This window comes from Mus pahari, chromosome 13, assembly GCF_900095145.1.
Source record: "Mus pahari chromosome 13, PAHARI_EIJ_v1.1, whole genome shotgun sequence".
Taxonomy (NCBI): Eukaryota; Metazoa; Chordata; class Mammalia; order Rodentia; family Muridae; genus Mus; species Mus pahari.
The window spans coordinates 86695770-86713727 of NC_034602.1; the positions used below are offsets into that span (position 1 = coordinate 86695770).

A 17958-nucleotide genomic window follows, 5' to 3' on the forward strand; every position below is an offset into this window, starting at 1 on the left:
CAGTTCACAATCTTTTGTGTTCCCTTTAGTGACTTCCTGTGTTGATCAGGTGACTGGCTGTCTGCTGCCTTGCTGTGTCCTACTCTGTCCCCCAGCCTCGGGAGATTTGCAATTCTGAAAACAAATCTACATCTGTTTTATAGGTTTTCACTATGAAGATAGGAAACCTGAAGCAGATACGCAGTAATGAATAAAACCATGTCTTAACATCACGCATGATTGATGTGAGCTGACCCCATTGGCTGGCTTCACTGACTTTTCGTTTTAAATGACCAATGAATGATATATCATAGCGTAGTTTAAAGTTTCAAATATGTTTTCAGACAGAAATATTCCAAGAATGCAAGTCAGGTATATTTCTCAGATAAATAACAGCCATAGCGTTACGTACAGGGAAATTCTCCCTTCTCAAGTTTCCCTAGGTTGAGATTCAGGGGCCTGTCATTAATCATTCATTGGGGTCGGTCCTCCAGTCAATGGAAGTTGAAGAGAGCTGTTGGCTAACTCCTCCAGGCAAGGGATCATGGGGTCAGAGAGGACAACTGGGCAGTCCTGATGTTCAGGCTCAATTCATCCTTGCCTGGAGTTCAAGTGTGTCTGGAGTGGTGTGGTGTGTGTGTGTGTGTGTGTGTTCGAGGACATTCACCTGTTCCAACACAAACATGGATTTTCCTGAAGAAAAAGCTGGACACGTCGTGCATCGACAGAGTTTCTCAGAGGGCAGCCTGAGTCCTGGCATAACAATTCAGGGTGGCTTTCTTACGGAGAAATAAACGCACACCTTAGTTCTTTAATAAAAAAATAACAGCAAGAAACCAGTCTTCGCTCCCACCTGGGCCACCCCAAAGCCTTCCCAAGTTCTGCTGCCAATCAGTTTTTGGTTCCCTTCAAAAAGTGGTTCCCAGGCTCCAGATGGCAGGGGCCAGCAACCTGGAATGCGGATGCTGGGTGAAGAGTGAGTTGGCTGGGACACATGTGACCACAGAGGACGGGAACCCATACCCACGTTGCCGTCCATCCATGCCCCTTGCGTGGAGAGCAGCGCGCGCGGAGCCAATTCCAGAGCCGCTGACTCGGGCAGGGGGTGGGGTGACTGGGTGGCTCTTGACAACCGCTGGGTTGCATGACCCGTGCATGGTCGCAGCCAGCGTCCCGGGGGGCAGCTTCTGAGGGTGAGACACCTCCTCCCACTCCCAGGATCGCATCTCCCTCCTCCTTCACACCCCCGCCCCCGGGACCGCGGCGCTCCCTCCCCGTACCGGCCGTGAGTACACAAAGCGGCGGGTGAGGGGAAGCTTCGCAGGCGTGCACGGAGCAGTGAGATCACTGGCGTTATAAATATCCCGGTGCCAGCGCCGAGATCCGCTCCGGTGGCCTCTCTCTCTCTTTCTCTCTCTCTCTCCCCCTCTCCCTCTCCCTTCCCCGAGGCTATGTCCACCCAGTGCGGCGAGGGAGGCAGCGCCAGAGGCACGCAGCCGCGCGGGGGCTACGGAGCCCGGAGCCAGCCCTGCAAGATGCACTTAGGACCCCCGCGGCCGGAAGAATGAGCCTGTCCTTGCTCTTCCTCATCTTCTGCAGCCACCTGATCCTCAGCGCTTGGGCTCACGGGGAGAAGCGTCTCACTCCCGAAGGGCAACCCGCGCCTCCTAGGAACCCGGGAGACTCCAGCGACAGCCGGGGCAGAAGTAGCGCGACGTTTTCTTCTGCGTCTTCTGCCTCCTCACTAGTCGCAGCTTCTCCGGGCAGCCAAGGAAGCGGCTCGGAGCATAGCAGTTTCCAGTGGAGCCCTTCGGGGCGCCGGACCGGCAGCCTGTACTGCAGAGTGGGCATCGGTTTCCATCTGCAGATCTACCCGGATGGCAAAGTCAATGGCTCCCACGAAGCCAGTGTGTTAAGTAAGTTGCTCACTCTCCAACAAAACCTGTTCTGGGAGGGACGGTCAGGATTCCTTTGGGCCACGGGCACCTCTAGGAGCCCTAGCGTCTGGGACTCTGCTGGTTCTGGAAATAGTCCGGCAGGGTTTCCTGGAGATGCGTCTACTCCGGGCGAGCCTTGGGTAGTAAGCATGGCTAAGCCCAGGTGAGATTACCGTGGTGAGGCAGGCAGCTCTCTTCCAGAATGCCCTGGCGGAAAAGACTAGCCACCCACTCTAGCTTGAGGAAAAAAAAAAAAAAAATAATGAAAGAAGTAACAATCTTTCTCCTGGTACAATTTCTTTCTACTTACGAACTAGAACCGCATTTTTCTTTAAGCGTTAAGTATATCTCTATTCCCTGTACATAAATTACGTTAGTTTATGAAAAGAACCCATCTGAGTACTTCCACTCTCCAACTACAAATATCCTATATGTATATCCCATATTATGTTTGTATATTAATATCTCTGTGTAACTCTGCATGCATAGGCATCTTTCACACGTATACATACATGTGTAGATACATATATGCATACATAAGCGCGCAGACACACCAGCTACACATGTCTACGTAGAGTTTACGTGTACATGTGTTTTGGAAGGGCAAAGTTCTGCTTGCAAGAAAGCAACATGATCTGGAAAGCCGGACAGTATTATGACTAAGTCCGGTGCTGGGTTTAACAATATTTAGTAGGCTGAGACCCTGACAATACCTTGATAGCTTTTGGTTTCCAGGGACAGATGGAGGAAAGTTCTTAATTTTAAAATAATTACAGAGGCGGTTGAAAATGATTGTAAATTGAGCATAACTAAAAAAAAAAAAAACCACCCAACTTGAAAATTTTCTGAGTTCTCTCTTTCTCCTTTCCTCTTCGCTTCCACCCCACCCGTGTTCCCTCCATTCCATCTGCTTTTCTGAACCACCACGATAGTCATTCGCATTCCCCTCCCTGTTCCTAGGCTGCTGGGGTGAGCAGTGGTTTGGTGCTGTGTGCATGCATGGGACTGTAGTTTCTCTTATCCTGCGAGCTGTTTTCTCACTAGGTCCAGGTCGGGCTTCCAGCAGGGCTCAGTCCTCCAGATAAAAGCCACAGCAGGGACCGCTCAGACTCCCATGGAGAGCGGAAATGGGGCCAGGAGATAGTGCTGCGCAGTCACCTGGCCCCTCTTGTCTTCCTGGTGCCTCTCTAGACCTGCGTCCCCAGAAACTAGAACAATTTTGTTTATTCAGCTCCAAGAACCACGGGCTTTATTTGTTGGGCTGACAGCCGGCTGGGGCCTGTGGGGAGGGTTTGGAAATTCAAGCACAGGTGGGATGGCTGACCGACCAGCCTCTTTCAATGAGTTAAGAGGATCAGGCCGGTGAGATCCGGTAGTAGCTTCCCGACAGGTGCTGTTCCGAGCCTGCCTGCCTACTGCTTGCTTTGTCTTTGGAGAGCAACACTTCAGTAGGCTGAGGTGCAGGTGGAGAGACAATGCACAACAGAGAGGGCCCTAGTCTCCCATCCCATTGAGTCTCAGGGCTTCCAATACGGTCCACATTGGACCCCTTCTCTTCACGTTCGAAAGAAACGTTGGTCTTTGTGTATGAAGGGAATAGTCCGTTCTGGTAAGGGTGGATTTTCTGATGCTCCTCGGAGATGTTACTTCTGTTTCAGTATTTCTGCTCACTCCTCATTTTGCAGGGTTCAGTTCTACCACGAGACAGCCTTTAGTCTCGACCTCAACAATTTTCCTAGATCTTGTAGAAAAACTTTCTCTAGTTTGTTTCTGTGAATGAGCACCAACTACACATAACCTTTGCTAGCTCGGATCCCCAACAGCAGGTATCTAGCGGTAGGTTGGGATCTCCTGTGCCTGGGGGAGCTCTGGTAGCAAAACAGTTCCTTCTTCACTAAAAAAAAAAAAAAGCCCATTGAAGCTAAATGTGGCTGTAGTATAGGCCTTGCTAGAAGGGGATTTACAGAAACATAAATGAAAGAAAGTGAGAGCAGATGAACAGACTTCGTTTAATCTAAAGAAGAAACTAGCCAGCTACATATTATTTCCAGGGGCTAATTTATTTTAAAATCCTCATTGAAAGGTGGCCACAGACCAGAGGGGATGTATCCCAGATAGGGACTAATAAAACTTTGTAAGTAGTTTTTTTCCTAACTCCCAACCTTGCAATTTTAAACAGCCATTCAGAGTTTAATTTGTATCTTTCAGAAGACTGGCATTCATTCATTCATTCATTCATGCATTCATTCATTTATTCATTACCCAATGTAGGCTGCCTGCCTCAGAATGCATGGTTTTGGTTACTTCTGTGCCATCTTTTCTTTTCTTTTCTTTTTTCTTTTTTTTCATGTTCTCTGGCTTTGCCTTCCACAGGCAGGTTTTTCTCAAAGGAAAGCATAGCTCAAGTCTCACAGTCAGTCTTTTTGGTTATCAGTGCTTCCCAACACAACTCTGTGAATTGATTTTATGTGCAGTGGAAAGGCATGGGATTTGGAAACTTAAAATGGCTCTTTACACCTAGGTAGCCATGGAAGAAAAAGCAGCATCTACTATAGTGCACTTTGAAGATATATATATATATATATATATATATATATATATATATATATATACCTTAGACTATGTATTGCTTAGAATATATGTGGAAACGTGTTTGTCTCTCACAAGAAAGACTGAAATGCATTGGGGAAAATAACCCTCAGTATGAAGTTTTGTTTTGTTTTTATGCCACAATGAGACTTTTTTTTGTCAGATGAAATGTCAACTTTTACTTGATAATAAATATATTTGCCAATCATGAAGATTCATTTAGTTTTACTATCAAAACCATGCTCTAGCCACAGATACTAGTGTCCCTTTAGGTACTTCAACTAGTCAGGCCCTGGTTGGCCTCACTCAACAGTGGGCACCATGCTTTACAGACAGAGCATGGTATCTGGCATCTTGCATATGAACCCTTGTAGGAAGGAAACACTGGGGAAAGATGAATAACGGACAAGACCAGGGGCTATGAGCTCTAACCCTGAAGTGAAATGAACAGCTGCTTTACCTTACAAGCTGTCAAGTTTAGCTTCCATACAGTGCTTTACTTGGCTTACCCGGAGCCATTAAAACTATTAGATAGCAGTTCAGAGGAAGAACTTTGGTTGACGGCTATTCAAAGCAGTCACACAAAATATGAACCTTTCATTCATTCACATTTTGACTAAGAGAGTCCTCAATATTACACTTTGTTTTGAAATTCTGATTTGACTATCCATTTCAGTATCATACGCTCATCAGACATCACCCCAGGCTGGATAAACCAGAATTTAATGTGCAGAGAAATTCAAGGGGGAGAGCTCATCAATAATTTAATCAGCAAAAGACGGAGCTAAATTGGATCATTCAAGACTGAGATCTGATAACTTGGCAGAGGAGCATGTTGGTTACCATGGATGAGAGTAGAAAGACTTCAGTGTCGTCATAGTTTTCTTTGGGAAAGTTCAAATGCTTTTTTGAAAGCTTCTGAACTCACGTGATATCTATGTTCTCTTAGCTTTGATTCTCCTAGTCTGTAATAATATGTCCCCCATCATCAATAGCATCTTCTGATTTTAAGAGAACTAAAGAACAGGAAAGGAAACTATGTATGTTTTTTTCTTACTGAGGTAAACTTATTCATAATCATCCTTTGAAGTAGGCAGATTAAGGACCAATGGTAGAGACACCAAGGAACTTTGTCTCTTCCAATCTTGGCATTTACTAAGAAAGGCTTCTTCCTACCATCTCTTGTCTCTCCTCTCTTCTCCTAATCATAGACACCTTGGGAAAGATGACACACCATCTTTAGTACCTGCATTTGAATATATCCTGAGTTCTCCACACCCATCCCCAAACAGGAGAGAGACACAATAAATAGTTAAGAGCAACTCAAAACACATGAACCTACATGGGGGTTGTCCCCAAGACAGTGCAACATCAGACAGTCACTGGTCCCTACAGGAGTCTACTTGGGTGTCGTCCCCAAAGACAGCACAGCATCGCAGAAAGTCACTGGCAGGTCTGTGAGACAATCGCCTACCATAATTTTGCTTAAGGACACTGTCTTAACATCCACAGGGTGAATAACAAATTAGTAGTTTATCATCTCCAACCTAAAGATTAGAGGACAAATAATACTGATTTCATAAAGTCAGCTTTAGCAAAATGCTTTTTGGGATGTATTAATTCACGATTTAACACACATTGGTTTGCAGTATTTCCTAGAATTTAATGAGTTACTGAGATGTGTGCTTTCTTGGAGAGAGAGATGGAAAGCCCATTGTGAGTTGTGTGGGATTGTGCTGGTATTCTAGAAAACCATACTGTGTGAAATCATTGATATTAGCTTAGAAATTATGATCTTTAACAATGATTCCAATACTAGGTAAAAATTACATTAAGATTTAAAAGATTAATTACAAAGTTGCCTTATGAAAAACAATTCTTATCCACACGCATATGCATACACATGCTCACTTACATACATGCATGCACACACATATACATACACTTATTAAGCTTTCGGGAACACTAAATCTGAAAATTGCATAGTCTTTCCATTATAGGGCAATATGTGACTTTTATAATAGAGTTTATCATACAAACAGTGCAATATGTAATAATACTTTTATAGGCATTACTTCATCATCTCCCCATATTTAAAATTAATTGCAATGAAAATGTATATAATCAACACACATAGAATAAAATATGCAGTGTATTGAGATACAAGTTAATTGAGCCAAAATTAGTTCTTAAAAGAAGGTCTTATGGTCAGAAAGCAGTCTTTTAGTTAAACAAGGAGTTATTTTTTTAACCAAGTAAATATTTATAAAACCATTTAATTTCAATATCTTCAAAAGGTAGACTGAAAATATGAGAATTTGATCTTTGATGCTGCTGTTTATTTTCATTAATGTAGGACCAATGTACATTTATAAAAATGATTATATCCATAAGGAGAACAGAAAATTCTTCAAGTTCATTGTCTTCCTAATAATTAAGATACAGAAAATATTGAATTTAAAAAGGATCAGAAAAATGTTCGCTGGGCTGCATTAGTGTATGAGTTAACGCACCCTTAGCAATCTAGAGTCCACTGAAGACAACCATGAAGAGCTCATGGTTCAACCCTATTGTCATCTTATGTCAATCATTCCACAAAGACGAGCGAGCGCTCACCACGGACCTTCTATGCTTCTGATCACATATGTAGTGTTTTCATGTTCATCCCCAATAAGCTAAATATTTGAACTCTTTACTGAAGCTTTCAATATTATTCTTAAATTCTGATCAAATATAGCATTTTACCAGATGTGATAATCATATTTTAATAATAATATAACCTACTACGTCTTTTTATAAAGTTAAACATCATATGTGTGGAGTATATTTTAAATTTTAGAAAGTTAAATACACCATGTATGGTGTACCTATTATACTCTATATATAAACTGATGTATTTAACTTTATGAAGTACTGTGTGCTTTGCCAGTATCTGGTAATGTGACGATGCTTCTAAGTCCTTGCATGTGTATCTCAATCAAACAATTTTTATATTAGGCTCTACCTAAATAAAATTTTAGAAATATTTGAAAGGAAATGATATGTGCAACACTAGTGTCTATTAACCCTATTGTCTATTAACATAAGCAAAACCAGCAGCGAGTATGGTGGGTTTTGTTTTGTTTGCTTTAGTTTTTTACATTTTGTTTCTTTTAATTCTCCTGAAAAGACAGAATGCTAAAGTGGTGCCTGCAATGGTTTTCTTATTCTGGGCTAAGACTGTCCAGAACAACAATAACAAAAGAGTTCCCCAGGTGTCCCCTGTTCTCTGTGAAACTTCTGAGTGTTTAAACACGGAGCTGAGTGAGCACACGGTAAGACTTGTGATGATGGCAGATGCTCAGCTTGAGCTGTGCAATAATAAGTCTTTGATAAACCGATTCACCTGTATGCACTCATTGCCCTCGTTGGCCAATTTAACCATTGTGCACAAGTCCTGTAGGGGAGAATGCTACTTCAAGGACACCTGAGGAAAATGTCACCTCCGCAGAGGTCTTACCACAATACCCTAAGCAGGGTACATGCTTGAAGCAATTGTGTCCAAGTGTTCAGGTCTGCTCTCTCCTCTGTGCTTTCTTTGTTTTTTTGGTTTGTTTTTTTTTTTTTCCCTCAGTTCTAATGAACTATATGGCTGTATTTCAGCTCTAATGAAATATACTGTTTCTACATTTTAACAGTATCATGTGTATAACTAACAAGAATGTTCTCCCCACTCATATTTATATATAAAGTCTTTTGTGACTTTATATACTAGGCAGACTTTCTAGCTATGTGCAGAGCACACATTGAACCTTATTAAAACCCTCAAGGAATTGCGGTGAACAGTTTCTTGACTCAGCACATGTGGGTCTTGAAATGATTACAGGAAATAAAGGGACCATGGCTTGACACACAGACTGGGCATCACACAGTCACAACATCACAGATCATCACACTTCTCTAGGAAATGACTTAAAGTGCAGTATGTCTCAAAATGTAATTCATTAAACATTCACAGAAGTAATGTCATTTATATTTTCAGTATCTTAGGTGTGGTTTTTATGTTTTTAAAAGATTGTTTTATGTAAGAAATTATAACTTTCCAGGCTTTCGAATTTTTTGTACTAGTGGAGTAGTAACAAATTAGAATTATCTAAAAACTATTTTAAAAGCTTCTTTCAATACCTTCAGGACTTGAGAAGAATCTATTGTCAAATTTACTAAAAACAACCTGCTATGTGCAAATACAGAACTACTGAGGAAGCAGAGTAAAGTTTCTGAATCTTGAAATAAGTCATTCGAGTGTACATTTAGTGTTAGCCGTTCTTTAACATATTGGAGGTCATAAAAGGGTCGTTATATGTTGTTTTATTTCATCTCAGTAGTAAAGACTGAGAGCAGTTGACGTAGTAGACATTGAATTCTTCACAGTTCTGTGTAGAAGAGTCTGTGTTTTATTTTGGGATTTTTTGTCATCCTAGGTATTTTGGAAATATTTGCTGTGTCTCAGGGGATTGTAGGAATACGAGGAGTTTTCAGCAACAAATTTTTAGCGATGTCAAAAAAAGGAAAACTCCATGCAAGTGTAAGTAGAAACCACTTTGTGTTTGTTGAAAAGTGCTCCACCGGTTTTACGTCTGTAACAAAGTGAAGAGATTGTTTTCGAAATGAGTGGATAAGATAGACAATTTGCCTAAGGAACATATTTGTTTTGTCCTGGTAAAATTATATGTATGTATAACCAATTGTGCATCTGTCTGTGAGTAATTATTGGAACATTTCTCTGTTTTGGAAACAAATAGAACCTTTGAGGCTGTAAAGGGTAAATGCACTTGTAAACTGCCTTTGCAAACGGATCACCATGGTTAGTTTTCTAGAGAGCCCTGGGTGAGACTTGTCACAGGAGTGAACTAGTCCATGGCCTCACATAAACCTTACATTTGGTGTCCTGTGTGTTTAATAGATAGAGGAGTTCTTAATTGATTTTACAGATTACTTAATATCAATTTGAGGTCTAAGTAATATCAGATATTCCCACGTAAGGAAGCCAGAGACAAAAGCACCACCTGCCAAGCCTCTCACCTCCCAGAGAGAAACCTCGCGAGGAGGCAGGGGGATTTCTGTCTTGTATTTTTTTTGTCACTTTAACTATAATTACTTAATACTAATCTTGCATTCAAAAGTTTTCTTCAGAGTGCTTACACATTTTGTAATCATTTTAAAAATTATTTGTTTTTTAGCTTTTACTACATCCAGATTCTGTCTGTATTCATGTACATGTATCACACTTAAAAGTAACTTAGGGTTTCTTTTTTGTGATAAAAGATTTTTTTTTTAACACTACATACATTTAAGAGGCAATTACTTCTTAAAGTTAGTCCTTTAATTAATAGGAAATGAATAGCTGAATATTTCTTTTGTAATTTTCAAAGTGTATAGGAAAATCTAACTTACGGGTGAAATCAATTGCCTCCTGCTTCTTAGCCCTTACTCTACGGAGTTTTAAGAATCCAACCAGAATTCCACATATTTCTATATGGAAAGCTTCACAGTGTCCTTTCCTATGCATCTGAAGGAATTAATAACTTCTGAAGAACACTATGGCTATTTGGAATCTTGTGAGATGGTAGATATAAGGTCCTTAGGACAGCAGTTGGGACCTTGTGAGTTTTTAATAAACTGTGAATGCAATAAGCTAAACATAATGTAACGTAGCAAACCACTACAATCTGGGATTAATGAAAAGCCTTTGTTAAACTCGTTAGTCATTAATTTCAAGAATTATAAAAGCAATTTACTTCATTTCTGTGTTGTTTTACTCCAGTAAGGACTCACACAGTTTTTTTTTTTTTTTTAAAAAAAAAAAAAAAAAACCGAAGGCTATAACTGAACAAGTAAAAGTCACATTTCACTCACTTCTGTGGGAAAAATCAGACATCTCTCATTTTGTTAAGGATAACGTTTGATCACTAAAAAGTCACATCCGGGTTGGAAAATAATGACTTTTCATTGTTCTGCTTTAAGGCTGTACAACCTTCAAAACCTCAGCGCCCTAAGATACGAGACAAGTAAAGAGATCGCCTCTTAAGGGTTCGTCTGAGGAATGAAAAATTGTTAACACTGAAAATGTTCTCATCTGCGTACTAGTGCATACAAAAATAGACAGAACTCAGGCCAGCGAGAGGATAATTGCCACAGAAAGCAAAGTATTATAAATGGATGCCAATTAGAAGGGTCAAGCCGAGAGGTTACGGTACATGATTCCTCCGTCAAATGCAAGTAACTAATTTCTAGAAATTTGACCCAAATGTCTAAGGACGACTGGTGGAAATAATGCAGATGATGCAAAAACAGCATCTGTTATTCTTCCCCATCCTGGCAAGCCAGAGTTATTTCATGGGATAATGACTTTTAAGCAGCACAAAGCAAGTCTTGCGCTTGTCACTCAATGGGGTTCTTAGATATAAAAGTCATTCTGATGACTTTGAGCTGAACTGTAGATAAAAAAAAAAATTAAGCCCCACAATTGTGTCCAAACCTCCATTCTCTTATCTGAGCTTTTATTAGCACTTTTCCCGCCCCTCTAGATGGAAACCTAATTAAATTATGAAGTGATTTATTTTTAAAGAAGTCGAGTTTAGAAACAGCATTAATCATAGCAATTATCGGCTTTATGCCCAGCCACTTTGTTTTCCTGTTTTCACTGTAGTGGAACACGTTAAAGAAACACTCTTCTAAAGTTCAATGTGTTTACCTGCCTTGGTTTTGATACTTACAGAATTATATTATCACCCAAACTACTAACCCACACTCAGTAACCGGTAGTTGGTGAATTGCTTTATATTAATAACCTTGCAGTGACCTTGGAGAGCATCTTTCAGCTTCTTCCTATGAACTGAAAGTGAGTTAGAAGTGTAACGTAGCCAGGTAACTCTGGCAAAAATAATTCCCCTATAGCGGAGTGTCCATTGCAATCCAGTTCTGATAACAGAGCTTAAGCTGGCTACCAGACTTCACAGTTCTGCAAAGCACCTTCCACTCACATGACCTCATCACACACTGAGGCAAGGAAAGGGGCTGGAGAGGGGTAGTTATTTCCCTAAGGTTACATAGTTGTAGGATTGAAAGGAAACTGTGTCCTCTTCAAATTCCCTTTTTAGATATCCGAGTCATTTGCAGGCATAAGTTAGTTTAAAAGATAGCATTGTGTTTGGGAGCAAAGTACATTGTTTCCATGTGCTTATAGGAATTATTTAGTAATAGCCTTACACAATATGTCAAAAATGAAGACTATGGCAGACCATTGAGAGCATTTATAGCATCCTGTTAACTAGCAAAGAAGAGGGGAATTCTAGACCAGATGTGTAAAGTTGTAAATTAATTTCCACCATCTCACCTTCCCTTGGATTCAAAACATTTATTTTGGCTCTAGCCTTTCCCCCAAACTCTCCAGCACTTGATTTTAGCCTACAGAGGAGGGGATATGTCTGCCACAGACATATTCATTCGGTGTGAAATTGTGTCACTTAGGGAACCCCTCTCAAGGCTAACTTTCAAACAGAAAAGAACTGCTTGGTTCCTAAAAACACTCAAGCACGGACTGCTACTTTTTTTTGTGGGTGTGGGCAAAGATGGCAGACTGCAATGCCCTGCCCTGTGCAGCATGAAGGAGGCATGCTGGCACTGACGGAATTGTCTCGCTTGTCAATTTCACAATAAAAGTTTTACTTGAACCTCCTAGAGTGGACAGGTGGTGTTGAAGCTCTCACCCCATCCCCTCATCCGCGAGCACCTCTCCTCAAAACCATTCACAGATTTCCAAACGCGCAAGATAGCCATATTCCCACTGTGTGAATTTCCCAGCACGCTTGAAAATAATTTAATTAAAAAAATTTCTTTTTTCCATACAACCTATTTTGATGTTGGTTTTCCCTCCCCCACCTCCTCACAAGATCCTCCCCAATTCCCACTTACCCAAATCCATACTCTTTCTCTTTCTCTGTGGGGAGAGAGAGAGAGAGGGAGAGGGAGACTTATGGGCTGAAAGTATATGGTCTTTTTGTCAAAATGTGTGAGGAGTTCTGGACAATAGGAGAGCGTGATTGCTTCCTAGAGAGGCGGCAGGGTTAGTCAGACATCACTGTGGCTCCCATTCGCTGTCTTAAACTGTTCTGGATGAAGGTCCTTGCTGTGTCCTCTAAGGCTTTCAGCTTGTCGCCCTCATGTTTGGGGTCTTTACGGAAAGCCTGCCACAGGACCTTTCTGGTTTTTTTCCGACACAGTTTAGGTGTAAAGCGAGAACGCCTCTGGGTATGCAGTTAAACCCAATTCCTCTCCACACGTGTGTCGCGTTATTGAATATTCTGTGTTTTGCTTTTATAGTTGAAATAAACAGGAAAATTATAGCGGCTGCCTGAAGTGGTGGCTGTGTTTTCCATGAGACAGTGTACAGAGTGCTTGCTGTAATGCCTGGAAACTATTATCACTCGCCATTTAAACAAATCTTCCAGAATGTGTTCTCTGGCAGCTGGTGGGTGATCTCCAATGTCTCTTTCTGATTTCAAGGTCAAGTAGCTGCGGCTCCTCAGCTATTTAGATTAGCCTAAATCCTACTCGCCATTAACCCTTCTTCTTTGGGACATCAGTGTTTGCACACACAACAGTCTCTTATCTGCTAGATTTTCCTTTTGCTAAGGAATCAAATTTGAAGGCAAGGTTTCCAAGCTCACAGGGGCATAGAGACAGGGGTTCCTGTGCTCATGGTCCTCTGGTCCCTTTGGAGTCCTACTGTCCATTTTAGGATAGAAAATTATAAATCTTGGGAAGTTGGAGGTCACATGTACTTCAGTGTTTTCATGAAGTATACACGATAGCTTGTTACATATTGGGAAAAAACTTAACTATCCAGAGAAAGGCATATGGTCAAATGGTTACTTTCTTATGTCTCCGGGTTTTAGGGGATCATGTTTGGAAGGAAGGCTAATTGCAGACTTTACGAAACAGGCTTGGAATGTGTGCTGATCAGCCCTGAGCGAGGACTAGAATATTCTCCTTCGCTGGGTTCAGAGGGTGCCAGCTGGCTAGCCAGTCTGAACTGGACGTCCGGCGCTGGGGGCAGTGAATGAGGAGCCAACAGCCCCCCAAGCTCAGCATGTTTAGTAAAAGGGGAAACAGAAAGACCAGAGCAACACTTACAATTATCACCTAGAAACATGACCTATCACAAGCCCCTCTTCCTGTCCCCACCACAGGTTCTGGGTATAGAAATATCATTAACACAGTAAGAGCTCACTTCTATGTAAAAAGGAAAGAGCCAGTGATTTGCCATCCAGAGTGAGTTTGCAGTTAATTCCTGTATCGGCCTTTAATTTTGCCTTCTGTCAGGTTGGTGAGAAGGACTTTGTTGAAGAAATGTGGGAAAAATAATGGACTTGTTGATTCCAAATACAAGTTGTTTAAAGCAAGTAATAGCACGCCATTGCTCTGACGGCTTAGGGGATGGAGCTTAGCAGTTATCAGTCTTTAAAAAAAGGAAGAAATCCAGAGTGAGTCAGCTATACACATGTGAGGAGACAAGTCGTAATTTTCAGTGTTATGGAAAGAACCGTAGACTCAGTCAGAAAGTGAGAGCTGTGTGCCCAACCTGTGTGCCCAACCTGGTACTTGAAACTGTGGAACTTTAGGTGGACAGTGTCTTTACCCTTCTGACTCAAGGCCAAATAATAGTATCTTGATTATTGCAGGAGGTAAATAATGCAGACTGATCATGGTATATAGAGTAGTGCCGTTTTATAGGGCTATTAAAGACACCAGAAATCAAGTACCTGTTTTCTACCCGTGGTCTTCAGATACTATTCTTACCTCACCTCTATCACTCCTATCTAGCTGCTGGTGATTCAAGTCCAAACTCCCATCTCCCGCTTACTAAAATAGAATCTCTAGAGATACAGCCAGGGGAATAAACATCTTAATGATTAATAAACATCTATGATTGATTTTTTTAAAAGTTACATTGATGTCCTTTAAGTTGTTTATTTTGAAGCCATCTAAATATCTGTATAAGAATTTTAAGCCTTCTGAGGTTATGGACAACTAAAATAGCCGAGCAGGTCTACCATGGAGCTCCGTGTGACTGACGTACATGGTGAAGGATAAAGGGCAGCTCCTTTGGGCTCACATCGCCCTACATCAGCACACAGCTATACACAGCAGCACTGGTAATTGTAAAGATGGGAGCCAAGCATTACTGAATGTGGATAGGGGAATCAGAAGCTGGGATCCATGAAGTTAGAAAGCTGCTTAAAGCACACGTTTACTGATACTTGTTTTTTTATGGCATCATAGAATAACATTTTAATGATTTGGGTTAAGTTAATTCTTTCTCAAATTTATAACTTTTAGGAGAAAGAAGACGACCAATGAAAACACGGTAAAATAGATAAATAGATAAAACGCCTTATAAGCTCCGAGTGTTAGGCTGTCTATCCATATTCACTTCAGTTGACGCCTTGTTCGTGCACTGCTTCTTCATCCGTTGCTGTACATTCTGAGCACTGGTATCTGCATAGCACTGGCTGGGAGCTAGAGACCCTTGGAATCAGCTTCCCCAGGGCAGGGATTACAGGTGTGGGGCAAGAACCTTTAAAAAGCACCCATAGTTTAGAGTGGATTCCACACTGTGAGAACACACAGTAGAATCAAAACTCTACTTATTTATTTACTTATTTGTTTGTTTATAAATTAGCCCTCGAAGTATTAGAGTTCACTGTTTTCAAAGACAACTTGTGGTTATTCATTTTCTGTTTCCTTTCCTTCAATCCCGACCCCTCCCCTGTGAGCACATGCTAACCCCCACAGCCACTTCCTGTCTCACCTTTGCAACCACGCTCACCTTCTTTAACTCCCTCCCCCTCTTCTGGTCTCCTTTCTAACTTCACGGCCTGTATCCACTCCTACCTTTCACCCGCATTAATAATAAACACCTAAAGACTCAAGAGAACACATGAAGTTTGTCTTTCTGTGTGTTGCCTACCTAGCTTGATATAATACTCTTCCACCAAACGTCTGACATGTTCGTGAGTTCACTACTCTTTACAGCAGAATATAATTCTGCTTTGTATAAGCACCACATTTCCCTTACCCATTCTTCTCTGGATCACCATCTAGAATGGAAACATGTCCTTGCTGCTGTGGATAATGCAGCAATGGAGCTGTAAATGTCTCTATGGTGGGATACAGCGTGGTGTCTGGAGAAGCCCAGGGTCATACAGCTGGGTCCTATAGTAGGTCCAGATAGATTTCTGTGGTGGCCACACTGATTTACAGTCTCAATAGTGCATAAACTCTCCTCCTTCCTCCATCTCTACCACCATCTGCTGCTATTTGATGTCTTGATCTTGCCATTCTGACCAAGATGAGATGAAACTCAAGTTTTAATTTGCAGTTTCCCAATATGCACTTCCCCAATGTTGAATGCCTTAAAAAAAAAAAAATTGATAACGTGTATTTCCTTTTTGGAGAATTGTCTGCTCGTGCCCACGTATCAGTTTGATTTTCTTGGTATTTAAGTTTTACAGTTCTTTGTGTATTCTAGATATTACCTCTCTGTTGCGTTCCGCAGGCTCCCTGATAGCTTTCTTTGCACAGAGAAACATTCCAATTTCAAACGATTCCATCTGCTGATTAGTGGGGCATACTATTCCATAGGCCACTGGCGTTCTGTTCAGGAAGCGCTTGCCTGGAGCTAGAACTTGAAGTACTCTCCCTATTGTTTTCCTCCGGGAGTTACTGCACTTTGGGTTTTCAGGTGAGGTCTTTAACCCACTTCACGGGGATCTCTGTGCAGCGTGAGAGATGTACGTCTAACTTATCTCCTTTGCAGGCAGAGGTCAGTTTTGCCAGCACTGTTTATTGATCCCTTTATCAATAGGCGAAAGTACAGCGTTTGGCAATAACACATTCTTGCTTTCCTTAGCATTGTATGTATCCCCTCCCTCTGTGTAAGGATTTGGATACTTAAGCAAGCATGATTTAATTGCTTAAGTTTTACTGGTTTTGAAAGAAACAGTAAATTACAATAAATTAGTTTGTTTGAATATTTCACGTTAATGTTCAACTCAGGGCTTCTTGATTGGAACTTGTTTAGATGCTTGTGAAATGAAAGAGAAATACACAGATAATTTAATTCATTAAGGAAGACTGGAAGGGCTTATATGCCTATATAGTGTTTCTCTGTAGAGGCTGCAAATGCCCTAACATTTGGCTATACAGTCAGCAACGGTTATCAAATCAATTAAAACATATCTGAAACAAAGATGGGGATAATCCTATTTTCTATTTTTCTTTCTTTGCTGAGACAAAGTCTCACTGAACTCCTGGTCATTCTCTCAGTTTTACTCTCCTGAGTGCTAAGATTATAGCTGTGTGCCATCCTGTCCAGCAAAGACAGTGAGCTGAGGCATTGCTGCCCTAGTGACAGACAGTGGGTGAGTGCTAAAGTTATGGCGGATTTCAGTGGCTCATTTAGCATTTGATTTACCTGTCTATATCAGACCTTTGATAATGAAAACACCTATGGCAACTTCCCTCTTCCACATAGGGAAGTAATGCATGCCTACCATTTAAAAACCATAATCTTAGCCGGGCATGGTGGCGCATTCCTTTAATCCCAGCACATGGGAGGCAGAGGCAGGTGGATTTCTGAGTTCGAGAGGCCAGCCTGGTCTACAGAGTGAGTTCCAGGACAGCCAGGGCTATATAGAGAAACCCTGTCTTGAAAAACAAACAAACCAACAAACAAAAAATCAAAAACAACAGCAAAAAAATCCATAATCTTTATTGGAAAATGTCCTATAATTTAAAGGAGAATGTAGCATGAAATTCCCTTAGAAATGCTCAAAATGTCATCATCAACTTCCCTTACTCCCAGGACTCAGGGAAAGATGCAGAAGAGGAAGCAGAAGGAGTGTAAGAGCTGGAGGGTATGGAGGATGTCAAGAAAACAGGGTCTCCAGAAACAACAGGGCAGATGCACACGTGAACTCACAGAGACTGGCAGCACGCATAGGGCCTGCACAGGTTAAAGCCAGAGGGGGCCTCAGAGGTGAGAGGGGGATTGGACACAACCTCTCATTCCTAACCCAGAAACTGTCTCCAAATGACAGCTTGCTTGCCAAGAAGAGTCAGTTTTCTCCAGTGGGGTCTCACGGGTGTACAAATCACACTTAAGGGCCGGCCTGATGTACCATAGTGGACTCACACAAAATGAACTCAGGGGTACTTTTGTAGGAATTTTTGTTTGTTTTATTTTTATTTGTTTTATTTTTATTTTTTGTAATTTTTTCTCATATTTCTTGTTTGGACACTTAAAAAACCTCACTAGTCTTTTGCTTGTATCATATGGGTTTTGAGTTTGTGTTTTTTATGGGTTTTGTTTGTATGTGTTTCTTGTGCCTTTTCTTTTTGTAAATCCTAC

The 17958-nt window shown here is 41.3% G+C and overlaps 1 protein-coding gene across 2 annotated transcripts in view; it reads left to right on the top strand.

Moving 5' to 3' along the window:
- The first annotated feature begins 1299 nt into the window (after positions 1 to 1299).
- Positions 1300 to 17958, top strand: part of Fgf5 (fibroblast growth factor 5) — a 22235-nt gene continuing 5576 nt past the window's right edge. The window contains exons 1-2 of one of the 2 annotated variants that reach the window (XM_021211098.1): positions 1300 to 1895; positions 8966 to 9069. In XM_021211098.1, coding sequence (XP_021066757.1) covers positions 1544 to 1895; positions 8966 to 9069 — 456 coding nt within the window. In that variant the 5' untranslated portion in view covers positions 1300 to 1543. The remainder of the gene's footprint in view (positions 1896 to 8965; positions 9070 to 17958) is intronic. The other variant, XM_021211099.1, reaches the window with a different exon arrangement.